At 37.4% G+C, this 27,174-nt stretch overlaps 2 protein-coding genes across 2 annotated transcripts; one reads left to right on the top strand and one right to left on the bottom strand.

Moving 5' to 3' along the window:
* Positions 1-2,245: 2,245 nt before the first annotated feature.
* TDO2 (tryptophan 2,3-dioxygenase) lies at positions 2,246-14,114 on the top strand (the record flags this gene model as incomplete). Its single annotated transcript, XM_084286389.1, has 12 exons — positions 2,246-2,307; positions 2,630-2,735; positions 3,919-4,009; positions 4,895-4,965; positions 6,668-6,795; positions 8,626-8,812; positions 10,084-10,191; positions 11,148-11,259; positions 11,370-11,427; positions 11,939-12,018; positions 12,648-12,738; positions 13,961-14,114. The coding sequence occupies exons 1-12, from the start codon at positions 2,273-2,275 to the stop codon at positions 14,112-14,114; spliced, it is 1,221 nt and encodes a 406-aa protein (XP_084142515.1). The 5' UTR covers positions 2,246-2,272.
* Positions 14,115-16,457: 2,343 nt separating this feature from the next.
* On the bottom strand, positions 16,458-26,259 carry CTSO (cathepsin O; the record flags this gene model as incomplete). The annotated part of the gene is given in 9 exon segments (XM_084285748.1): positions 16,458-16,728; positions 17,277-17,369; positions 17,815-17,978; positions 20,900-21,021; positions 22,463-22,630; positions 23,811-23,944; positions 24,948-25,053; positions 26,031-26,243; positions 26,245-26,259. Coding segments are annotated over 9 exon segments (1,050 nt in total). The 3' UTR covers positions 16,458-16,693.
* Between the last annotated feature and the right edge of the window lie 915 nt (positions 26,260-27,174).

The raw sequence follows: 27,174 nt of genomic DNA, 5'->3' as shown, positions 1-27,174 counted from the left end.
GAGCAGCGTGGCAGATGCACAAAGACCCATTTACTTCCCCATCAGTTGTAAGGGTGTCTGCAGCCAAGCCAGAGTTGAAGGCTCAGAGCTGAGCAAAGCCTTAGGGCTCTTTCAGTCTGTGCTGTTGTCCACATTGCCAATGGACAGTTTCATAATCAGGTGGTACGTCAGGCTTTTTTTTTTTTTTTTCCTCTTCTTCTCTGTTTATCATTACATACTTGTGAGGCCTTGCTGAGCTCACGTTAAGGCAGCCAGTAAGATGAATGAGTGATGGGACCAATCAGTTGGGAGGGCCTCAAATGGAGAGTCTGGACATGCTGGAAATACTGGAGGTACTCCCTAAATTGTGTCAGTCTGGCTGATTTGTTTCATCGACTGAAACTTGTCTGCTGCTGAATCAGAATGGGAGCTTGTATAGCTCTTGGTTCAGACAGTATCCTCAGCTAGATTTTGAGGGAGATTAGTAACCCTGAACCAATTAAGGGTAGCATTACTTCCCAAATAGGGAGTTAATGTTTTGTTAAGCACAGAGTTTAAAAGGGCTCTGAGACTTCAAAGTCCTTCCCCTACAGGGCAGGCAATGTAAAGGTTGCAAGTCAGAGACTATTGCTGTGGTAGTTTATTATTCTCTGGGTCCAACAGGAGAAATTAAAACTGCACAAGAAAAGAGACAGTAACTTCTTTGAGGTTAAGTGTCCAATATTTTCATGTGTCCTTGTTGTTTGTTTTTTGTTTGTTTGTTTGTTTTTTTACTGCACTCACAATCTTTCTTTGCTTGTGCCTTGAGAAAAAGATAACAAAGTTTGACTTTGCAGTGGATGTTCAGGCTGGATGTTTCAGCTAAAGGTATACAGAAATGACAAGCTAAGCCTTCCTTGCCCATGCCTTTGAGATCTGCAAGGGGGGCAGGTTATATTACAATGTTCGTAATGCTGTTTCACTGGAAATAGCACATTTTTCAGTGCTGAATTCCTGATGTATACACACCAGTGCCCAGACTTCACCTTCATCTCTACTTGCCTGCGTCCAGAACAGATGTACAGACAGATTGTTTGTGGTGAGGATTATTTTACTCTGTCAGCTTTTACATCCAGAAGGAAGAACACCTTGACCTTCCTGATGGGGACACCTCAGTGGTGTCCCGCTTTCCTTGTGGCCCAGCTGTATGAGAATACAGTTCTAAACTAATATTTGCATAGCCTGACATACAGCATCTGACTTAGCAGGGTATACATCCCATCACCCACGTGCCACATCACATGGAACTTTTATTTTTTTTTACAATTTTTTTGGTGATGCCACTACTGTTAAGTGACTGGAGCAGCTGGAGCCAGCACGCAGGCACTGCTGCCCAGTGCAGGTCTTGCAGAATGCTCTGGGGTCACAGGGGTCCCAGAGCTTTGTTTGCAGTAAAACTGAGCATTAACTATTTTTTTTTTTTTTTGGAACAGGCTGGCAGGCACAGAAGAAGTGCACACTAGTTACACGTTACTTCATACTGTGTTCAGCTGATGATTTACCAGAATTGAGTAACATTTGTCAACAAATGAGAGTGAAACATCTGCAGGCGGAAATAAAATCAAGAAATTGTCAGGAATTAAACCACTGGAAAAATAACAGGAGATTTATATGGCTATTTTTACTTGCTTTACTTAATCTGTGTGCATGTTTTGAAAATAAGCATATTATTTGAAAGCCTTTAACAAACCTTGTTCAGTCTGCCTTAGAGATATGTTCTCTTTCCCATCCCCTCCCCTTTCCTTTCCTTTTCCGTATGTTTCACTTTTTTAAAGTTCAAAGTATCTTGATGTTTTGATACAAGGAGTTGCAGGTAACAAACCCACTTAAACAATTCCTGATTTAAATATTGAATATTTTTTTTTATTCACACACAAGCCTCTCATTGACTTACTCCTGACACCAGCCTGAGTCCCCAAACAGCAACTAGTGGAAACCTTGAAGGAAAAAGCACAAAAAATGTGTGATACGGGACAAAGCAGGTATCTCAGTCATTCTTATTTTGACTGAAAAAAATAATTAAAAAAAAAAAAAAAAAAGGAGAGCCAAACCCACATGAACTTATTGACCTTTGTGCCAAGGCAGTTGCTGTAATTATGGAATAGCAGGGATGGGCTGAGGGCTAAGGAGGAGAATTTGGGGGTTGGCCTGTGCAGTGAGGTAAGGTTATAAATTAGGTGGCTGCAGTGGATTTGGGCAAACTAACGGAGCATATTCCCCAGAGCACAGCTCAGCAAGTTTGGACATTGGAACTATGAGTGGGTGCCCCTTTGCAGGGAGCAAAAACCTGTGAGTCCCTCTTCTCTCTATTTTACTTTAAAATATATAACTTTATATTAAAGTTTGGAGGGGAATTAGGGGTTATCAGCAAATACACTGCTGTAGCTCTTGCTAAGGGAGAAGACATTGTACAAGGGCTTTTCAGAGCATGCTACCAGCTGTTACTGTGGCAAGATGCATGCTCGGTGCGCTGTTTTTCTCGCAAGACTGCTTTAGTGGTTCATTTTGCTGAAAACAAGGCATTGTTTGAATTTTAGATGCATCTCAATAAAAAGGCAGTCATAGTCATAGATCCCTAATTAAATAGTTATTTGCTTGTTTTTCTTCTTAGATTTAATTTTAGCAAGCTATCTTTGGAAGAGGAAAAAGATGACAAATCACAAGAAGGGATGAATAAAGCCAGCAAAGGTGGACTTATCTATGGAGACTACCTACAAGTAAGTGCAAAGATTTGATTTTTACTGCCCTGGTCACTCTGAAGGCTTGAGCCAGGACTTGTGATTGACACTTCTCCCTGTTGTGCACTGACAGCAGTCAGGCAGTCACCAAGGCAGGTCTCAGTGTCCTTTCCCTGCCTGAGTTCCCAGGTATACTTGCAGCACCAGTGCCTGACTCAGCCAAGATGGTTGCAGGCAGACTGTGGGATGACTTCTCAAATTGCAGGGAAGCTGGGTATTTAGGGGGGTCAATAGGGAACTGCTTGTTCTGGCAAACCTCAGCTGTGACGTGGTGCACCACAAAAGGCTTTCACTGGCCTGACAATTGCCAGTTGGCAATTTCTCTACGTGTCAGCAGGCCATGTGTAACTTCCCCAGATTATTGCATGAAAGCCCAGAATATTTGGCTGGAAAAATACATTGCAGTACTCTTGGGTGTGATACAGAAAACAATCAAACAAACAAACAAAAATCACTAAAAGTAATTAAGAAATATGCAAAAATCAATTGACAGAAGTAATAATATAATTCAGACATTTCCTTTTTTTTTCTGGTGACAGCAAGAACTGAAGTGAGTGCCCAAAAGATTTATTTGTTGATGTATGATACAGAATCTTGCAAAGATTTCTTTTAAAGCAACTAAGATTGTGAATTTGACTGAGTAAAAAATCAGTAACACCAGAACTGAAATAACTAGTACAGCCTCAAATCAGAGCTCTTGCATGGTTATGCTATTACGTGATTACACAGAATCTTACTATAGGACTTATGCTGCACTGAACATGACAGTATTGACATAAGGTCTGGAGAACGCACTGGATATTTGTTTCTCCCTCTCTCTCTCTCTTTTTTTTTTTTTTTTTTTAATAATTAAAAACTCTTAAGATAGTTTTCAACTTTTCCTATTTGATGTACCAAAATGTTAATTTCAGGCAAGATATTTTTAAAATTAAAAAATAATGCCTGAGACCATTTAGTCTAACTACTCATATAACCTAGTATATTTAAGAAAAAATATTTTTAAAATAAATATTTATTTATTTACTTATTTATATAAATATTTATAAATATTTATTTACAAATATTTTTTCTTAAATATTAGCTCTACATAGTAGGACTACAGTACGCTGTGGCTAATAGCAGAATTGAGAACTTTACAAATGGCCTTATTTTCATTTTTAAGCTGAACAAAATACTGAATGCTCAAGAGCTTCAGAGTGAAAAGAAAGGAAACAAAATCCATGATGAACATCTTTTCATTGTGACACATCAAGGTAAGTGGTTGGGAGGACTGAAGTGATGGTTGTCTGTCATTCTTGCCACAGAGAGTTATTTAATGCTGAAACATACTGCATGATTTGTTTTCACTTTAGACGTAGCCACTACAATCACTCTGTCTTTTTATCTGCATTTGTATGTATACCTGTATCTTTTGTAAGGCAGTAATCCACTCTTGGCTTACGAAGCCACAATTATAAAATTTGGATGTGGAAAACCAAAAGCTCAACAGTTCTGTTTCTAGAGAAATTAAGGTAGGAAAATTCATTCTTGGCTTGAATAAAAGGCTGCTCTGCAGTTTATTGTAAGCAAGTCTTGTGTGTTGGCTTGTGCCTTCTCTGAAACTTCAATCCACCTTTTTAACCATCACAAGGCTTTCTAGAAGCCAGCACAATGGTTAGGTGCTCCCTAACTTCTAATATCAGACCAGTGTCTGCAAGCCATGTGGATAATACTTTTTCTGTTGTTGATGGGAGATATTTAGATGGCATTAAGATTGTAAGCAGCTCTGGGGAATATTGTAAGCAGAGGGGAATGCCGTAATGCTTTTAATGAAGTATTGGAGCTGGATTTTCTCTTTCCACCTTGTGTAATCTGCATTCTGCACATCTAATAACTGGCATGAAAAACATGCCTTAAAATTTGTTTACATTCTGGATGCTAGATTATTTCATGTAATAGTTTTGGTAACAGACAGCATACTTGAACAGGCAACACATTTGTGTATCAGTGCTTATTTATACAGTGGCATTGTTCACTTTACACTATTTTGCTGTTCACTTTACTACTCACTTTACATCAAAATCTGAGAATTTTACTTCATTGCTATCAAGAAAAAAAAATTGTTGAAGATAATGCTAACAGTATCCTTCTTGTTGTAGCTTATGAACTTTGGTTTAAGCAGATTCTGTGGGAATTGGATTCCGTTCGGGTGATCTTTCAAAATGGCCATGTAAGTCAAGAGCAAATATTCATTTTGGGAAAATCCAGTCCCCTCTTTCTCTTGTCTCTTTCTTGCTGGCCTGATATATATGTTTTTTTTCTAAATCAACACGTGCTGTATTTATATATAAAAACAGTGCACACCCCCTCCATCTCACACCTTCACCCCAACCCAAAAAATTTCCTCTTGATGTCTGCCTTTTACATAGATCACTCTCCAAGACCAGTTTCATTGGCTAAAATTCTCTCATACTTTCCTGCTAATAGTGGATAATTGTAGGAGCTAACATGGGTATATTTCACTGCAGAAAAGCCATACTCATAGGCAAAAATGAAAACAGAGCTATCAGGTATCTTAACATTGAAATATCACTTCTGCATTTCTTCAAGTTTTTGAAGTCTACATACCATTTTCTTCTATCCAATAACTACTATATGAAAGCAAAACTCTTTTTGGTAATTTAGTTGTATTAAATCCAACAGAAAGACAATAATCAAAATCACAATGTACAATTGCCTGAGAATTTATTAAAATGACAAATATAGAAGAATATTTTTAAAGTTCTAAACGTTTATCCAACATTAAACACACCTCATAACTAGATAACGAAGGAATACTCCTCACCGAGTATTGTTCTCACAGAAAAAAGGCAGACTGCATGTATTTAGAGAAATGCCTTGAATACCTTGAATAACAACCAGAGTACCTGTATGTGAAGAAAATCTAGAAGTAGATCAGACTTTCTTTCACAAAGAAGTAGCCTTTTCCTTATAATGTTCAATGAGAATGATCTTTCTTGTCATAATTTTGTTGGCTTTTTAGTTGAAAATTGTATCAAAATATAACTGACCATAATCATATCTTAATAGAATCATTTCTCATTATTTATTTTTGTGATAAATGAAAGCTGCCTTACAATCAGAATCTGAAATGTCAGTGTTAAAGTTGAGAACACAGCAAGATGATTACGGAAATGGTTTTCATTTTTCATTTTTGTAGTTTGATATTTCCTTGTTGTGTGCCCTGGTCTTAGAGGTAAACTTGATTCAATTAAAATTAATAGGAATTTTAGCAGATTTCCCTTGAGCCAAAGCATTCAATTTATCCTTAAGAGTTCCGTTGTTTTCCATTTCATATTTTGTATTTCCCACTAGATGCTGTCTTTTTTGTTTTCTTCTGCTTGCTAGTGCAAGTCTTTGACAAGCATCTGTTTAGATGTTCTGTCCTGATATATCTCAGATTATTCTGCTTCTCAACTTCAAGTACTTTCTGCACTTGCCTTATGGCTTGTTCTCTCACAATATAGATTATAGAAATGTTTATAATAGAAATCATAATTATCATGTTGTAATTTATATCATTAAAATCATATTATAATAATTGTTTATTCTAGAAATGATTTTGGTCTAGAGTTTAATTTCTTGTGGTGACTTTTATTTTAGTCAAAATACATGAAAGAAAAAAAAATGTCCACGTTGTAATGTGTCATCGTGGAGAGAAAAAAAGCTTTTGATCTTTGAAAATCACACTTTCAGTTTTCAGCTAAAAACAGGGCTTTATACTCAATATAAAATTCTGCTGCTATGGATTTCACATGGAATGGACTTGGGATCTATAGTGATGCACAACAGCGGAAAGACCTGAAATAAATAGGTAGAAGGTAAAGAGAATACCATTCTCTGTCTGTTTACGGTCTTTATTTTTTATTAAGGTAAGAGATGAGAGAAACATGCTGAAAGTTATCACTCGAATGAACAGAATTTCAATGATTCTGAAATTACTTGTGGAACAGTTCTCTGTTTTGGAAACTATGACTGCATTGGACTTCTTTGATTTCAGGTAAATACTTACTATATTTCTCCACAGTAACCCATGAGCTAGTAATTCTCATCCTTAGAGTAGGCTGTGAATTTAAGCAAGGTCTTTAATGTGCACTGGCAGCTTCCAGTACCTGGATTGTTCAGCAGGGTGAGAACATGTCTGAGAAGTAACTGTAATATTACAGTACAAGAGTCAACTAAGAACCTGAGCTTGAATACCCAGCATACCCTGAATAGTCCAGCATACCCTGTAATGAAGTACAAGTTCACTGTTGGTGGTGATGTGTGTTGCTGATGAATGTCTTCAGATAAAAATAAAAAGAATAGCAGAAACAGTAGAAATAGCTCTTGGTTCTGTTAACACCTTACTGGAAACTTACCACTGCACAGTTGCAGCCATGTTCTATGACAAATCATAAAAGTGTTTGGGTGACAGAATGCACTTTCTGTGTATTATCAAACAGATACTTAAACTGTCTTGTTAGGATAGTGTTTCATTGCATCCCAATGTGGGCATGCAGTGCTGGAGGCTTCAAGTGGCTGAAGGAAACATTGCTCTTTTCTTATTTCTGCCCAAGAATTTCTGCTCTCCAGTAGCTGCCCAAAGTATTGTCGCACCAGCTGGTTGGTAGCTCATCTGCCTTCTGCTCAGGCTTTATTTGGGATCAATTGGTTTGCTTCATTTCTCACCTGGCATTTCCTCTCGCTTCCCTCACCACAACTAGCTGCTTCCACTGCCATGCATGACAGCTTCATCCACAATCCACCATCTGCCTTTCTGCTTCCGTTCTGCTTGTGCCCGTCTGACTCATGAACATAGTGCTGTCCAACATCCCAACCTTTTGTACCATTTGTACCATTTTCCCTCTGTCTTTTAATGGTCCCTAACTAAAAAGCATGTGAAACTACAATTTGGCTTCCTGTGGAAGTTTGAAATATCTGTCTTCTACAGCAAGGGAAATACATGGGCTAATCATTTCTTTTGAAGAGTTCTTGCTTCTGATTTTCAATGATACACCATATGTAATATAATAAGCAAATATAAGATCAGATCAATTACTTGTTTTTCCAAACCTTATATTTGCAATTCTAAGTGCATTACAATTATCTAACGATGTGGGATTTCAGATTATTTTTATATATCAGTTCTTCTAAAGTGGTTGCACAATTTAACCCAGAAAGAATCCTATTAATGAATCCTTCAGAATAATGTTCAGAAAAAGATTTAGTAGATTTTTATTTATTTCATTTTTATTTAATATTTAATTTCATATTTATATTATAATTATTATATTATTATATTATTATAATATATAATATAATAATATAATATATTATTATATTATTCTATTCTATTATTATATTCATATTTATATGAAATAAATAATATGAATACATTTATTTATTTCATACATAGCAATTATTCTGAAGTATAACAAGCCTACTTAAAGGCCATTTACTGGCACTTGAGTGATGTGGAAATTTCCCTGATACCTATTTGGAGTGACACTGCTTATGCTATGTGGAAAGAAAATTATGTTCACTGATGTTTTCTCTTGTACAACGTGTACATACACACACAGCTGCAACTTTAAAACACAATCTAAACATTAGTGAGTATATGTCTGTGTGTATAATTTTCTAATTAGAATATATTATACATATGTTATAGTTGCACTAAACTACCATTTTTTTCTTAATTGGAAGCATACCATAAATGTTTGGCCATGTATTTGATATTCTTCAAATGTGAAATATGTCATTCATTCTTTAGGTGAGAACCAGAAAACCCCATTATTGTAAAATAATATCCTGCATTTTTTTATGTTTTTCTCTTCTATTCCCCAAGAGACTACCTAAGCCCAGCCTCAGGTTTTCAGAGCCTGCAGTTCCGCTTGCTAGAGAACAAGATTGGTGTTCCCCAAAGCCTGAGAGTCCCCTATAACAGAAGGCATTATCGTGATAACTTCAAGGGACAGGATTATGAACTACTGCTTAAATCAGAGCAAGAACCAACACTTCTGCAACTTGTGGAGGTAACAAAGTCTGTCTGAGAACTTGCTTTAATGTTTTCCCCTGTTCTCCAAGAATGTCCTTCATTGGTATCAGCAACAAATTCTTCTCCCTGGATAGAAGCAAACATGCTGGCAGCTTCCCAATGAATCACATTTTGTATGCTTATCAAATTTAGTATGAAGGAGTTGGTATGAAAAAGAGTTGGTAAGCCAACTGATTTTTCACAGCTTCTGCCTGAAAAAACTGCTAAACTAGTAAATGGCATTGCAGAAATTTGAGTTGTCCAAGACTGTAAATGTACTGGTTTGTTTGAGTTTTTCATGACCACAAACCCTTTTCAAAAGAAAACTTTAAAAATACTTTCACTGTTAGTGAGGTGTAGTAAAGAGGCTAAAAAACAGAACATGAAAAATGCCAACCCGAAATGGAAAGGAGAAAAGATGTTTTAACAAGTGTTTCTTTCTCACTTACCTTGATTTAATGGTGTTGTCTCTAAGTTATGAATCACTCAAACATGGTGATTTCTTTAACTCCTTTTTCCTTTTCACACACAAACTTAACTTGCTAAAGAATAATGCAATATAAACCTCAATAAAAACATCTGCCTCTATGTGACAAAATTATTGTCTTATTGGAATGATATGGAGTTATATGGAATCATTCCATTCATCTGTTGACACCTGAATATATAAGAAACCCATGTAACTTTTCTTCATTAAGACTTCGTGCTATTAGATAAGGAGTAGCTAAATTAAATTATCTCTAAAGGTAGTTTGGCCATAAAGATTCCCCGTCTTTTTTTCTACTATGTTATTAAACATTATTAAAAGGAAATCAGAGAGGAGGCTTTTCTAATGCTACATAAATTTGTCTTGTATTATTGCATATTTTGGTGTAAGCTAATGGCAGATGGTGTGATCAGCGTTCAGCCTGACCTGATAAAAAATGGTTGTACTAGCAGATGGTTCTACATCTTCCTTCTGAGATTTATCTTTATGTTTATCATAAATATGTGGAATAAGACTGCATTCCTGTGTCTACAAAGGAATTGATTTTAACAAGACAGCTTTTGTCTTCCAACAGTAATCTTTTAATTTGGAACCTGTGGGTGTGTTTGCATGGCATCATTATACAGGTATAAATCTTCCATGTAGACATGCTTATTCCAGTGATTAGCACCTATACATGGGTTATTATATTATCCTGCTACAGTTGTTCTGGTTTATGTTGTAATTTTAGGGTAATGTATTTGCATTATTAATACTTGAACACATTATTATTATTATTAAAGGCATGGCTGGAAAGAACTCCAGGACTTGAGGCAGAAGGATTTGATTTCTGGGGACAATTTGAAGTGAATGTTTTAAAAGGTTTAGAAGAGGAATTTGCCATAGTGCAGGTTAGTAGTGTTCTATTGATCCCACTATAACAAAAGACAGCTGGAAAATCACATATTTTTGACTGGCATTTTGGCCCAGTCATGGTTTTTCACTCATTTTACTTAATCTTCAGCAGCCTGTGTTTGCAAGAAACAGGAAAATTACGAACTTTTCCTGGATATCTGAATACATTTATAATTTGACATCTAAGAACTCTTAAAGTATCTAATACATGAAATGATTGCAAAAGAAAAGGGAAAGTATCAATGGAAGGTCTGAAATCCATTTTACTTAAACTATGTCACCTTGAGTGCTTGTATTTGCAGTTCAGAGTAAAACTCCACAAAGTTTGGGTCCATGACCTGTGAGTATAGAGTGTCACTATAAAGTGGCTATTTTTATTTAACAGTATATGGCACTTTGCTGCTATGTGATCATTTGAGTTACACTGGCAAATAAGCATGAGAAAATACCAAAATACTGTAAAGTAGGTATAAGTACATTTTTAATGAAAAAACACCATAACATAAGAACTCATTAAGTTCTTGGGAATATGTTTACACCTTTCTAATTTACCCAGCCTTTCTATATACAATTTTCTAACCCATAGCTGTGCAAAGGTGTTTTCTTTTTGCCTTGAAAATGAAGAACTAAAATAATTAGGTCTCAAACAAATTAATATTAGTTGTTCCAAGGCCTCTAGACCTAAAGAAAAATGATAAACTGCCAGTTTGTTTGCACATTCATTCATCTGAACTGTTCTGACAGCTTATTAATTGCACATTTTGTGGCAATTGTGTTTTTAAAGGACAGTGACTCAGTGACTTGTCTATCCTCTTTGGAAAATACACTTCATACATTTAAAGTGTAAATTTGAAGGGTGTTTTTAGTAAAAACAGAAGTTACATTAAGGCTCACTAAGGGCCTAATTTTCCCTACTGAATTCTAAAAACTCCATTTGCTTTAAATATCAAAGGCCAAACCAGAATCAGAAGAAAAAGAAGACTTCTTATCTGAATTCCAAAAACAGAAAGATGTATTACTTTCATTATTTGATGAAAAACGGCATGAACACCTGCTTAGTAAAGGTATGTTCATATATTCATATATGCTTTGGGTTGATATTTTTTGTATACAATACATATAGAATAATTACATCAAGAATCAGCAACAAACTAAAGATGGTTGTATTTTACAGGAGAAAGAAGACTGTCTTATAAAGCACTGAAGGGTGCCCTGATGATCTACTTCTACAGGTAATGCTAGAAGATTTGTCTTCAGTGCTTACTGGTAACAGGAGAGGTGAAGGTTAAAGAAAACAGCATAGGCTCATTTAGGTTGGAATGGACCTTGGAAAGTCCTCTGGTCCAATCTTACACCAAAACCCAGGGCTATATAGTAGATCCAACCTGAAAGTCAGATCAGGCTGCACAGGACTGCATCCTGTTGTGGTTTGAATACCCTCAAGGATGGAGGTTCCACTGTCTCAGCAGGTGTTTCTCCTCGGGCCCAAACTGGCAAATGCCCTGTTATACAAAGTGACCTAGAAAGTTTTAGATTATTTTTCCAATGAAGGAAAAAGAGGACAGATTAAGACTTACATGTAAGAAGTATTTGTTAGAATATCTACTGGTATTTCAATACTGATTTAGGAAAAATATACAGTGAGTGTATATTTTGCATTGCTGTTTTGCATTGCTGAAGTGGTATTTTGAAAAATAAAGCACATTATAAGAGATCTTACTGTCGCCTCTTTCATTTTCCAAGAGAGGAGCCTCGTTTTCAGGTTCCCTTTCAGCTTCTTACCTCTCTTATGGATATTGATGTGCTCATGACCAAATGGAGATGTAAGTTGCAATTTTTTTACTCTGATATTCTTTTAGATGCAAGTAAATTGTTCTATTTCATACTTTCTTAGACTAGTTATACCCAAAGTTTTAGAACCAAACTTCTGAGTTCTTCCTTTAAGAATATATATATATATATATATATATATATATATATATATATATATATATATATATATTTTATTTTGGCCAAGAGGAAAGATGAACAGCTTCCTCTGTGGTCGTTAGACACATAGGTAGAGCTATCAATTCTATTACATGCTTTAAATTAGGTGAGCAATTTTATTTAAGGTGCAGCAATTTATTTTCCAATGCCTTCCAAACCCTCATCATGACAACTCTTCACATGCAAACATTCCTTCTGTTCTTTCTCTACTTAGACAACTATAATTGAATGTATTAATTCTGCACCAGCAGAGCACAATGATGTATAATGGTGTTTTAATTTTGTATTAACAATCATTTTATGTTAGTTGACTAAAGAGTGGCATAATTTACCCCTGCATTGCTTAAAACCTAGTAGCACATCTCTCTGTGATCTTTAATATTTCAATGATTCACCTTGATGTGACCTTTTGTTTCAATCTTAACACTGGCTATTTGCCATGCCCTTGGTTTGTGTGACTTAGATAACCATGTCTGCATGGTGCACAGAATGATTGGCAGCAAGGCTGGCACAGGAGGCTCATCAGGCTACCACTATTTGCGCTCAACAGTGAGGTAAGAATAATGTATTTCCCCCGTTACTTACAATAACACAGTTTGTAGGCATTATACTGCCAGGAGACAGATTTCAGACAGCTCACTGGAGGTTAGGGGACTGTTGTTTCTCTTCTGGGGCTCTGTCATTTCCTTCTCTTTCTGCCTGTTGTACATTTACTTATCAGGTTGACATACGTAAATTCAAAACCTTTTGGGGCAAAGGGCTTTGATCACTCATGCAAAATGCCATTTATAAGTCTCAAGCAAGGGATCTAGGCATTACCGTAATAGAAATAATATTAATTCTGCATCGTTTAGCTCGTGCGCTATCCAGCCCAAGTTAATTAGGTGATACAGGTTGGAAATGAGTCCCGTCTGCTGTGCAGCTAATGACATTTGCTTTATTCCTTAGAATGACTCTAAGTATATAAATTCTTATAAACTAAGGTACTGAAATTTAGGGTTTAATATATTCTGAAAGCTGATATTAATTAATACCCTCTAGCTGTGCAGGCAAAAAATCAGAAACATGTTTCCTTCTGTTGGATGAAGCAGCGAGAAAATTTAAAATTCCTCTTTTAGTGGATGGTTTGGGCCTGAGTGCAGAATTCTTACACAAAATTTGAGAATTCAGCTAGTTTGGTTTGAGCTTTTTAGGCTCAAATGTATCCTCACTATGTCCCAAACCACATTTTGTCAAAGAGCAAAAGAACACTTGAAGTATCTTCTAAGAAGACCTTCTTTTAGGATTGTTTTCAAATAGAAATAGCACGCAGCCAGTGACTGGCATCTATAGCTGTGGGCAATGATTCTTATCTAAAATATTATAATACAGCGGGGGAAGGAAAGCAGGCAGGTTATATTGAATTCAGTGAAGATGGCTTAAAATTCAGGGTTCGTTTTCTTTTCAACAATCCTTCTCACTTTTTCTGAAATTCAGGTTAACATTCTTCACAGATACATTCCCCTTTATACCTACTACAAGAGTGGAGATTTGGAGGTTAGAGCCCCTGTAGTCTGCAATTTTAGGAGAAAGATGTGGATATTTCCCTTTAAATATAATTTAATCTGCTATGCCCTAGAAATAGTACAGGACTTTTATTCTGAAATATTAAGGAGAAGGATGGTTAGTGCAGAAATCGTCCGTCAATAAATGAGAGGGAACAATTCCTGAGGTTTTGGAAATTATGGCCTCCTATGCCAACACAGCAATATTAATTGTTTCAATTATCTTTTTCAGTGACAGATACAAGGTGTTCGTGGATTTGTTCAATCTTTCAACATTTCTAGTGCCAAGACACTGGATACCCAAAATGAATCCAACTATTCATAAATTCCTTTATACAGCAGAATACTGTGACAGCTCCTATTTTAGCAGCGATGACTCTGACTGAACCTTTCTAGACTGGTTGCTGTGAAGAACTTCAGAACTTCTATCTTGACTGGTGCTATCCCTCAAGTATAGCAAGTGTTCTCATGCAGCATGGGTGTGTAAATATTTATTTATGTATGACAATTATGTGAATAGTATGATCGACTTATGGAAGAAACTTAACCGTTTGTAGAAAAAATAATCTGTATTGAATTACGCTATGTTAAAGCTAAAATGATAACCCAATTCAAATCAGTGGCCAGTTTAACTTAGCAGAAGTGTTGAAAATACAGCCCACACTTATGGAAAGGGAGCAAATTATAATGAATTATCATGATCATGTCTTATTTGTACATATTGTTATGTGTTAGTTTGCCTAATGGCTTTTAGTAATTTAATTCTTCGAGTCAAAGATATAATTATTCTCATCAGCTTCAAAAGAAAATTAATTTCTGAGCAGTAGTGGAATTTCAAAAGGAATTTTGGGTTAAGATTTTCAAAAGCTACCTTTTGAAAAAAATATTAAGTTCAATCTGTGGAAACCCAAACCTCCTGAATTGTGTTACAGATGAATGTAAATTCCTTCAGTAAAAATACTTACTTTTAAGAATAGTAGATATAAGTACTTACTTTGCACTTTAAATAAAGCTGTATTAAAGCTCTTCTTTTGTTAAGTTGTCTTCTAAAGCAAGCACAGTGTTCAAACAACAGTATGGCAGAAATGTTAAGTGTTTTTATTCAAAATATCATTGAAATAAGAATAAAATTGATATATCATAAAAGTGAGGTGACTTTGGCCATAGGGTATTGATACATGTAGATCTGGGTCGTCATCTCACTAGTGGACTCCCATCTGTATAAATGCTTTCCCTGCAAATATGCATACACTGCAGGCCTTAATTTCTGTTGAGTTGTTCTGTATAACAACGCTTTTTAGGTACTTAGGCCTGGTTGTACAGCTTCAAAAGCACAGATGAAACTTCTATATTTGATACTACTATAACAACGTTACTCTTATTTATGTCAATTTAGAACTTCAGCTGTTTTTTTTCCAGTTAGGGAAACGTGCTATTTGTTGTTTGTAATCTGCTAAGGCAATACTACAGAAGACTTCTCCTTTTGGTTAACGTGAAGTTTTCAGCCAGCAAAACTTGGTAAGAAGCAGAACCTGAAGTAGTGAAACATAGTACTTAGTCTTTTCTTTTTTTTTTTAATTGAAAATAGTAGAAGTCCTTCAAAGTAGAATGGCTAAAAAGACATTATTTACACAGACAATTATGAACATTCATTGCATCCGTTACAAAAGGATTGTACTACAGAGACCTATTTAACATGGTACAATGAGTGCAAAAATTACAGAATTGCTTCAATACTTTTCCTAGTAGCACTTCATTAGTGATACAGGTAAAGAATTCCTGATGACAGAACACTTTAAAAGTGCATGTTCAGTTTTCAATTCTAGTTACATTTGTCTCCAACTGCAGTTATACAGGTTAGCAAATCTAGGACCACTCTTTGGTTCCCAGCAAGTCTCCTGTGAGTTCAATAAAGTTCAATCATTTTGTAGGAAAATTGAACATCTACCTTATCTGGAGTACTCTGTAATTGCTGTATTTTTAAAAGTAGAATATATATCAACACTCTACTGCCATCATTTTTTCTATAATAGACATTTTTTTTTTTGCATTTCTGCTTTGCCACTGGTTCTACTGTTAGTCATGATGTAGTGAAGAGACTTGTGGAAATTAAAAGACAGAATAGTTGATTTGCAAACACTTATGTCTTGTCAAGGCACAGGATTAAGCCACTAGAGGTGTCTTGTGTTTATCTAAATATAATTTCTGCTTGCTTTTCTATCCATCTAACAAATTAATTCAGAAGACTCTGGTATTCCAGGCACTTTCTAAAGCACCCCCTACTCCAAAGAGCTCTGAATTTATATCTACACAAGAAAGGTGTCAGACTGAAATGGAAGGACTGCAGCACTACACTGACCCTGGGTGCTCAGGAGACAACTTTGACTACCCATTCCCCTTCTCTTTTCTTCTAGCTATAGAGAAAATGTAGAATTTCACAAAAAGGGGGAAGACAAAATGTCTGAGGTGCTACAAAAGACAAGATGGGTATCAAAGCATAACAAAGAGAATGTTTTCTTCCAACCTCCCCTTTTCCCACCCAATAAAACCAGACATAATCTCATGTTCTATGTTCATGTTCATGATACTCCATCACACTGGTGATCAACTTCCTTATTTGTCATCCATTTTTTCCTAGCAAGATTTTTATGGAGTGTATTCTTCAGTATTGAGCACCTTGATAGGGTTTCACATTCACAGTTCCAATCCATCTTTTTAACTTCCTTCTGCGCACTCTGTGGTTGATTTTAAGCCTTCTTATTCCATGAAAGATTTGATACACAATACACATTCCAAATAAAAACATTTTTAAAAACTCCTGCTACCCCATTCCTGTAACACTTAAAATCAGGACCTCCTCATAAAGTTGTTTCTTACTTTAGAAAAGGTTGCCTTGGAGTAAAATCTTCACATACAGTGTATGTCAAATGATTATGCAAATAAAGATCACGGTCTTTGGCCAGCGTCAAACAAATACTGATGAAACTGTATCTGCTATACCTGCAAGTGAATGAAAAACAAAAGAAAAAATGAGTTAGTCTTAGAAATAGAGACCTACCAGAAATAAGTTACCAGAATTGATATTCATGTTACATCCTCTCTCTTCCATGTGTTGACAATATGGACAATAGGTAAACTGTTGGGGTGGGGGGCAGGAAAAAAAACAAAACAACAAAAACCGCTGCAACTCTTATTTCTTCATTGCCTGACACTATTTACAGTTGAGCTTTACCCTCCTCCCTTCTCTGCTTTCATGTTCAAAACTTCATTCTTTTTTGAGGATTCAGCATTAATGATATTTGTGTGGTGAAAATCAATCTAAACCTTGATATCCTCTTCCCTTTCAATCATACACATTAGTAATGGACATTATGTTATATGGTTTGGTTGAACTAGCAAACACTTTTTTTCTACCTGAACTCATCTACCCTCTCTTAAAACATAGCAATGATTTGTATTTCCTCTGTGAGGATCCCCTTATATCACTTTACTTACATATAACCCAGATTATAGCCTTTACCAATTGCATTGTTTTCCATCAGACTTACCACAGACATTGCCGCCTATCTTAACACGAACATAACCATCTATTCCCCAGGTACGTCCCCAGGAGTTCTGTACAATCCAGTAAGGGATGCTACCTGGAAAAGACATTTTCATAAACAAGAGGCAACATGAGATTTGGGAAGCATAGAAAAAATAATAATCTAACACTCTTTGATTAACATTTTAGTGTCTCATAGGATGCTGATTGGATGACATAGTACAGACAAACCTACTGTTGTTCACAGAGAAGACAGAGCTAATACACCAGCGTTTAATAGACTGGATATATCCTCTGCTAGGATAAAGACACAGATACCTGTGTTCTTGACACTTTACAAGGACATGAAGTCCCACAGAACCAAAGGAAAAGAACAGCCTTTTTCCTGGGATCAGACCTCACTTCCAGAACGGAGGTGACACCAAATCAAACAGTTCTCAAAAGCACAACCAGTTGAAGCATTATGGATTGTAATCATTTGCCCTGCAGGAGGCCAAGTAAGAGAATGCAAAAACCTAGAAACTCAGTTGATGAAAACATACCTGTTCTGTCAAAACCCGTGATAAGTACAGCATGATTTGCTCTCCCACTGGAGCAGTGATACTGTATGATCCCACCAAGATAATCCTGCCAGCTAACTGCATCTACTGTTACTGCCAGAGGACCCCAGTTAACAAGCATCCTCATCATTTCCTCTTCCTGGCCACTGCGAAAGAAGTGAGTGATAATGCAGTTAAAGTTAGCATAATAATGCAATCTGAGAGGTAGTAATCGACTTAAGTATGATCTAATACTCAAATAATTACTTTTCCCTGTGAGTGCTACACACTACATAACATACATCAATAAACATGAATCTTATTTACAACACAGTAACATAAAAGTAGGGCACACACTATGGAAAAGGTGCTGATCAAAAGACACGATGCTATTAAAAAAGTCTGGGTCAAATTGGTAGGCAACACTAAACACCACGTACCTTTTATGCACCGCTCCTCTCAATTAAAAATCTGCTTTGGACAAATCATTAGTCGACATTGTTATTGCCCATTAATTTTCAAACATACAGAAGTACGTTTTACATATTTTAGTGCATTGTTATGTATGTTGTATCTCAAACACATCAAAACACAGGACATTACCAGTAACAAATATTTGCCATTAGCATCTGCTTATGTAATGTATTATAGGAGGAAATATTTATCATTGCATAGTATCTGTAATAACTAAGTTTGGCATACACAGAGTGGCAAAGTTATAATTGGTTTTAGTTCCTTATATGTGGCAGTAATTGGCTTCCTGATTAAAATTACATATTTTTTGTCTTGTTCAGTACGCAGCTGTATTGTACTGATAAAAATTAAAAATGTTTCTCAGTACAAAAGCCTAAAAAGCTATGAGTTGCGTTTACAAAATTCAGTTGACAATACTGTTTGCTAAGTCACAGACTGGAGGAGGATGTGGGTATGTAAGCAGATAAATACTCAACTAACTGAATACTTCCTAAGTTTTTCAACAAATTCTGATTAAAGTCATAGGATATACTGTTACTGACTCATGGTTCCAATTTAAAGATAGACAATTTAAAAGACCTAATTTAAAGACACTCACTTAAGCTTTCTAACTTGAACGTAATTAGTGGCTACAAATTATTAGTTGCTGTAGTACTCGCCACATCCAAAGAAAGATAAACATTTAAGAAAATAACTCATGTTTATTGCTAAGCCCTTATCTAGATCCTGAAACAAGCCTCGTGCATACCTCCATATTAAGGGGAAAGGTTTAAACATTAACTTTTTAGAGTCTCTGAATAAGTACTCCTATCATTAAGACTCCAACAACAAATATGAGTGCCTTCACAGAAAAGCAGGCCTCATCTCCTCCCACTGACTACATGGAAAGTCAAAACTTTTAATTTTGTTATTTTGGCATGCAATTATTTTGGCACAAAATTCTCCATTTAGAGATATCACTGGGGTGCATTTTCCTTAAGAATACAGGAGTTTTTATTAAGTCTTTATTATTTATATTCCCCTACCTTCAAAAGAAATGACAGTTCTGAAGGTCTGCTTATACATATGAAAGTACAATAGTGGTAATAATTAAAACAAAACTACTATTCTCACTTTTTTAAGACAGAATCAAAGTCCCTTTTATGTAGGTGTAAAAATGCACAAAGGCATCTCCCGCCCCTGGGCAGAATCACCATAATCTGAATAGGGACAATCTAAATAGAGATGATATACAATTACTGAACCTGAATGAACAATAAGAGGCAAACTACCTCAAATGTGGAAATTCTAGCGGAGAAAACATGAGGGATGGGGAAAAACTGCTTATGCCATCCCTGGAGCTATTTAAGAGGTATGTGTATGCAGCACTGGTTTAGCTGTGGACATGTAGTGTTAGGTGGATGGCTGCACTTGACAATCTTGAAGGTCTTTTCCCACCTAAATAATTCTATGTTTTTATGATTTAGATGCTTTTATGCAACCAGGTTCAAGCAGTTTTTCCACGTTTTCACAATCACAGAATCACAGAATCACAGAATTTTCTAGGTTGGAAGAGACCTCAAGATCATCGAGTCCAACCTCTGACCTAACGCTAGCAGTCCCCACTAAACCATTTCCCTAAGCTCTACATCTAAACGTCTTTTGAAGACTTCCAGGGATGGTGACTCCACCACTTCCCTGGGCAGCCTGTTCCAGTGCCTCACAACCCTTTCAGTGAAGAAGTTCTTCCTAACATCTAACCTAAAACTCCCCTGGCTCAACTTAAGCCCATTCCCCCTCATCCTGTCACCAGGCACGTGGGAGAACAGGCCAACCCCCACCTCACTACAGCCTCCCTTGAGGTACCCATAGAGAGCGATAAGGTCGCCCCTGAGCCTCCTCTTCTCCAGGCTGAACAAGCCCAGCTCCCTCAGCCGCTCCTCGTAGGACTTGTTCTCCAGGCCCCTCACCAGCTTCGTCGCCCTTCTCTGAACCCGCTCAAGCATCTCCATGTCCTTCTTGTAGCGAGGGGCCCAAAACTGAACACAGTACTCGAGGTGCGGCCTCACCAGAGCTGAGTACAGGGGGACGATCACCTCCCTAGCCCTGCTGGCCACACTGCTTCTTATACAAGCCAGGATGCCGTTGGCCTTCTTGGCCACCTGAGCACACTGCTGGCTCATATTCAGCCGACTATCCACCATCACTCCCAGGTCCTTCTCTGCCTGGCAGCTCTCCAACCACTCATCTCCCAGCCTGTAGCTTTGCTTGGGGTTATTGCGCCCCAGGTGCAGGACCCGGCACTTGGCCTTGTTGAACTTCATGCAGTTGACCTCAGCCCATCGGTGCAGCCTATCCAATCATTAGCTGAAATTTCAAAAACTTTAATAAGAAAGAATATAAACATCTTAAAGCTAACAATGGCCTGGATTCTAGGGTTACAGTTCCTTGGAGAAGAATATTTATGACTGTTGATAGTTTATTTCAAAGACATTAGTACCTCTGTTTTAATCTCATCTAAAAAATCCAGTGGTAGTAACAACAACTTGCACAGTACCACATTAATCAAAGTCAAATTATGTTAAATATCCCAATACACAAATTAGCAAATAAAAAAAAAAAAGATAGTAGTTACCTGAAGTCATATGCAGCAAATCCTGTTATTGAAACTCCAAAATCTGACTGACCAAAATAATGGCACAGTCCTGTCTGAGCTTTAAAAGTGTATTCTGAATCTCTCACGAGTTTTACTTTTGTCTGCAAGAAGAGAAATGAATGAGAATTCAATGTGTCTTGACTTTAGCTCTATGCAGATCACACCAGGCATTGAAACCAGCCACAGAACTGACTCAAAATACAGTATGTTCTTAGTGACATTAGAAATAAGAATATGATGTTGGGAGATAAGATATTTACTATCTATAGTTTCTCTGTTTGCAGAGAGAGTTCCCGAAGGGATTCGGATGTTCCTTCATTCTCTCCAAATGATATCCACACACAAAATTTTCCTTTCTTTAGAACAGTTCAAGAACCACAAGTATCCCATATACAGTTACACAAAAAATCTGAAATGAAGTCCAATCCTGCTATTGACTTCAAATATTTATGCCACTATATAACTGCATTATGGCTGCCATGGTTCAAAGTCCAGCTGCAAAGCTATTGTATCAACCTTTTGTACTTGTCTTCTGCAATACGGTATTTTGAGATAGTGTCTTCTCCAGTCTAATTCACTTGTAGACCCTCTGCTGTCAGTCAAGAGGGAGTTTTGCTTTGGAGGAATCCAGATGAATATCCTCTATCTTTCTTGAAATGCAAACATAAACAAGTTATCTAGACTACTACTAGTAGGGATTATACAAATCTTTATGGGTAGAATTATAGAGATCCTTAAAAAGAAGAATCACCCTTTTTAAAAAATAAAAATAAAAACTGAGGGATTCTTTTTATATTCTTGCAACTCAAACTGACTTCCTAGAGAGTACTTTTTATTTCAAAATATATTAAAATGTTTCTTCTTACACACATTATAATCACACGTTTTGCATTTTTAGAATGGAATGTACCAGCTATCGCTAAAGTAGAATTCATTTTCGAAATTATGCCTGCATTTTGATTGTTTCACGTTGCAAGTGATACAAAGATAAACAAGGTTGATTTTATTTTGAGATCCCCAAACTTCTGCAGTGTTTGTAACAAAACTATAGAAATTTGAAAACTGAAAATCTCTATCCCTCCTTTTCCCCAGATGTTGGTGCCCAAACCAGAAACTCAAATCCACATAATGACACTTGGATCCTTCTACTGTTCTTTCCATTGATTTCAGTAGCAGTACTGCACCTTTCAAGGAACATTATTCTCAGACCTGTAAGCTGAATTATTATATTCACAAGTAACATATATACATGCTGAAATTCAAATAATTTCAATTCTGTATGAAGCAATGCTTAATTCTAGACTAAATACATAGATGTATACATATAAATACATGCATACATATATGCATATAAAACTATACTTACACGTAGCTCATCCAATTTTTATATGAAAGTATATGTATTTTATATATGCACGTGTGTGCGTAAAGCATACACTCACTCTTCCCCATCATTTTTCTCCAGTAAAAGAAAAAAAAAAAAAACAAAAAAGCCAATATGAAAACTAAGGAAGGGTTCATAATTTATGAAAAGTTTCAAACCTGATTCAGCCAGCTCAGAGCACTTATAGTGGATCCCCCGCTGCAACCATAGTTATTGTATGAACAATCAATAACCTGCTGTACACTGAGTTCTTCCAGGTTATTTCCTTTAATTGCATAGGCAGACTCTATACCACCCACAACACTGAAGGCCCAGCAGCCTCCACACTGGTACAAAGAGAAGGGAAATAGGAGAAAAAAATAAAAAAGTCAGCTTTGTTTTTGAAGTCTGATATGGAGAGAAAAAATAGTTCAAAGCATTTCCCAAGGCTCTTCATTTTAAATCATCATCTTAAATCAATATTTTTGAAGTCTTGTTAAGTTTCTTTCTTAGTGCCTTAATTTTTAAAAAATTTTTTTTTTCTCCCTCCTGTAGTACACTGTGAAAGCTAGAAATGCATTATCAGGATCTTATTTTAAGGATTCCTGACTCATTTTTGCTATGATAAAAAACAGCCCTTTAAAATAGGTCTGAAGATGCTTTTTACTGTGAGATATGTATTTTCTTAATTAGAGACTGAGGATCAGAAAGAAATTATTTTTTAACCATCTTAGTTTTTGAAAGGGAGGTACTTAAGGAGACAGTCAATGGCTTTCTTTAGACTATAGGTTTTTCAAGAACTATATTAGATTACAGCTTAAGAAACAGTAAATTCAAATTCAATGCAAGAGAAAAAATCTTAGCTAGTAACAAAATATATATTGTAGTTCTCAGCTCCTTAAATTGTGATGTTTCAAATAGAGAGTATAGTTTATTCCCAGGCACGGTGTAGATGAAGTGCAGGAAAGAAATATATTGGGGATTTAAAAGCTGAGTTGTTTCTTACCCTACTAACAAGTTACCAGGCCTATAGTCAATTTGGGATAAACTGTAATCAGTTGGGTTCCATTTATTTTCCTGTCATGTGTACATCTCCAGAGGTATTTCATGGTAAAGATACTGGTCTTGATCAGCCATGGGCACTCTAAACAAGGGATTTGTACCCAGGTGTACAGGGGACAAGAGGTCAAGTACTGAATCTACCTCAGTCTCTCCAGAAAAATACAAGATACTTATAGTGCAAAATATTTGCAGACTTAGTTAACTAGATCCAAAAACATATTACACACAATTTATAATTGCACAATTCCTAAATACGCAACAACTTTTACTTCTCATGCTTTTAAGTCTAATCCCACTCTGCATGTTACTCTGTCTATGTTCAACTAGCCATACTTGTGTCAGCGCTCCAAGAGCCTTGAGGCAGTGCTGATCCTTTCCTTTCCTTCATTGTGCTCTGCGATGTACTTGCTGGAACTGTCTCTGAGCAGTACTTGAGAATCAGGAAAGCAAAACACCAGGACTTACTGTTTGCTGATTTCTCACTTCTGTAATGACCTTCTTGTCCCTCCAGTCAAACTTCTTTGGCAAAGGTTTTTCCTTTCCCTTTGGCACTTTTATGTATCTGGGAAGTTTGTGAGGTATGCTTCTTAAGTAAATAGCTAAACACAGAATACAAACATTTATAAATCTTGTAACACACACACACAAAAAAAAAAAGAAACACAAAAACAACTTTTTTTTTTAGAAGCCATAAAGGTAAATTTTATCTGTAGTTACAATCGTGAGATTATATCTCATTCTCAAATCCACAGAGAAATTAAATGTCTTAAAATACTGATCATACTCCAGAACGAATTTTAGTATGCCTACGTTTCTAGAAAGAACAGAAATACTCCATGTGAGAACGTGAATACGGAGTATGAAGACTTACTGAAGCTAATCAATAATAAATAAGTTTTGTTAGAATGTTCACAATATGTTACTTACTGAAAATATTACTTTATTTTAGTCAGAAAAAAAAGGAAAAAAATAGATGAAAAAATAAAGATTTTGAAACACTCAAGTTGTAAGTTTTTCACTTAAGAAAAAAGCTCTTTAGTTATCTAAAATCAAAACAAGGTTTGAAATCACTGCAATGAATAGTATGGTATCTAACAGCAGACTTGAACTGTAGAGTGAAAAATCAGGTTAGGTAACAGACAAATCTCAGTAAAAATGAAAAAAAAAAAAGAAGCCATATTGCTCCCAATAATCATAGCTATAATTGCACAGCCTTTGACTGATGAGCACTGTTTGGATCGTAGCCCATTTTGTCTTAGGATTGGGAAAGGGAACTTAAGACTACTGAAGAACATTGACTATTTTTCGCTTTTACAACTGTTGTAACTGAAAATGGTCTTAAGGCCCTGTGAGAAGAAAGAAAGAAGAAAAAGTCTGCATGCTAAATCAAACTCAGGCTCTAAGCTATTCAATCTTGCAAGACCAGAGAAACATGAAGAGGATTGTTGTATCCTTCAGAAGTACTTACAGTTTGGTACCAGACATTGTAAACTAGCTGATTATCAGCACTGGAAGAATCTGTAAATGTGAAAAATACAAGGTTCTGGAAAAGAGTAAGAAAAAAACAATAGGAAAGACATTAGCAGCAGCCAAAAACTGTACCTTTGAACTCTTCAGGAAATAGGTGAGAAAACTGGTTTGTTCCATAGAATGCAGATGCGTTATCATTTGATGACGAATTCAGAAATCTAACTCTTTTAGCGCTTTCCTAAAGAAAAAAACAACGGTATTGTGGATATTATTAAGTTACCATTAGTGACAAAACCATAAGAGCTTAACCATAAAGGTTACAAACAGTAAACATGAACTTGGATAACAAGACAGCTGTTCACTTCAGATTCAACCCAGCTTCATCCTGTATTCCTATCAACCCAAAGCCAGGACTAATTTCAATTCCAAGAAAGATACCAAGAAACATTTTTAAAAGCATAGAGAAGGAAGGAAAGTGATTCAAGGCAAGCCAAACAAATAAGCTGAGAACAAATTGTGTCAAACCCATCTGACCTTCTTTGACAGCTCAACTAACCTTGTGGTTCAGAGATACGTAAAAACATCTTGTCTTTCTTTAGATTAGATTTAATCCCGCTTTATGTTTGTACAAAACAAAAGGGCTGTACAAGGGCCAAAAGACTTTCAGAAACCCAAACTTATCAGGAAACCTAGATCTTTGAAAAATAAGTTTCTGAAATACGAAAGCAAGGCGATCTGTCCCCCCTGCAACTTCTGCTGACAAAGCTCAACATGAAGCATGAAAAAGGTGTTAAGACACCTTCTCCTCTGGGTATGCAACCCAGACTTCATCACACCCCCTTCAGCAGAAGGCACCGCTCGTCCCGTGCTGGTTTAAGGCACAAGGGAGGCAGGATCGCACCTTCAGTCCCACCACCACAAGCAGCCACCGACCCTCCGGGGGCTGGCAGCAGCCTGGCCCTCAGCCTCCCTGCCCGGTCAGCACCCGGGCAAGGGGGCACCCGGGGGGAGGCTGACACCTCGCGTCCGAAACGGGGAAGGAAGAACAGCAGCAACTGCTCCTTCCTCTTCCTCTTCCTCTTCCTCCTCCTCCTCCTCCTCCTCCTCCTCCTCCTCCTCCTCCTCCTCCTCCTCCTCCTCCTCCTCCTCCTCCTCCCCCAGCGGTAGCCGCTGTCTAGCGCGGATCGCGAGGGCAGGGGCGTGCAGGGCACCTACCCGTAGGGCGGCCGCCACCGCTTCCCTCTCCCGGCCGCCTCCATCCCACCGAGGATGTCCTGGCCCGCCGCTGCCCTCCTCCCCACGCCAGGTGCTAACGGGCAGCTGGGCAGCGGCAGTAGCCAGCCATAGCAGGGAGCACAAGAGCCCCATCGCCGAGAGACCCCAGCGACACCCCGCTCCCTGCCGGCTTCCCCACCGCCGCCCCGCCCCACGGCCGCCATGTCATGGCGGGGTGGGGCCGCGGGGGGACGCCCTCTGCTCGCCGCAGGGCTTGCATGTCGGGCTGTTTATCTGGGGAGACGGGGGTCTGAAGACTTTTGTTTTTCAAGCCTCTACCCAAACGCAGCCCCCGCTTCATCCCGCAGCGGGACCCTACGAGCCTACGGTTGCAGCCACCGTGAGGGGGGACAGAGAGGGCGGAGCATAAAATGGCCGCCGCCCCCCAAGGGGCCGGGCGTGCTGCTTGAGGTGGTCCTGGGCTGGCGCTGCTTTTGGGGGTACTTGCCCGGGTTTTGTTGAGTTTCGGGTCCTTTACACCAGGGGTTTTCCAGCTCCTGGAAAAAACCCGTGTTTTGGGGTGTAGGAGATGAGTGTGAGGCTGTACGAGAGCCGTGCCGTGCAGCAGGCAGGCTGTGCCGGCGTGTGAAACAACAGCTGCAGGCTTCAGGGACAAAAACTAGGGGAAAAGAAGAGCTGAGCGTTCAATTAAGTATGAGGTAGAAAATCAGTAGAAGGCTTTCCCTGACAGGAAAATGAGTTGATAAGTGCAAACTGTACTCTTATTAGGAAGGAGGAGTAGCTACTTCCTTGAGGCAGCTTAGTTTGTGGCCTTTAGCACGGGAAGGCTTCATTGGGGTGTGAAGAGTTACAATGTATTACAAAGTCAATCTCCTCAGCCTTTGATATCCTGTACACGTGTTACAGTAGAAGAAAAACCTTGAAAAAAAGTAACTGCATGTGCTCATGGCAGCCGCTCTGCTTCTTTAGAGACTATTCAAGTGCTGATACTTAAGAAAGCAGGTTAGTGTTTGGCATCTAAAGCTTTTTGTTATGCTGGTGTAAATTAACAAAATTCTATTTTGTTTATTTCCGTTGTTAAATGCTTTACATATTTAATGTTTGTAAATAGAGTAGTTCTGTG

Source organism: Netta rufina, assembly GCF_964035555.1.
Source record: "Netta rufina genome assembly, chromosome: 4".
Taxonomy (NCBI): Eukaryota; Metazoa; Chordata; class Aves; order Anseriformes; family Anatidae; genus Netta; species Netta rufina.
This window is presented reverse-complemented; position numbering and strand designations above follow the sequence as displayed.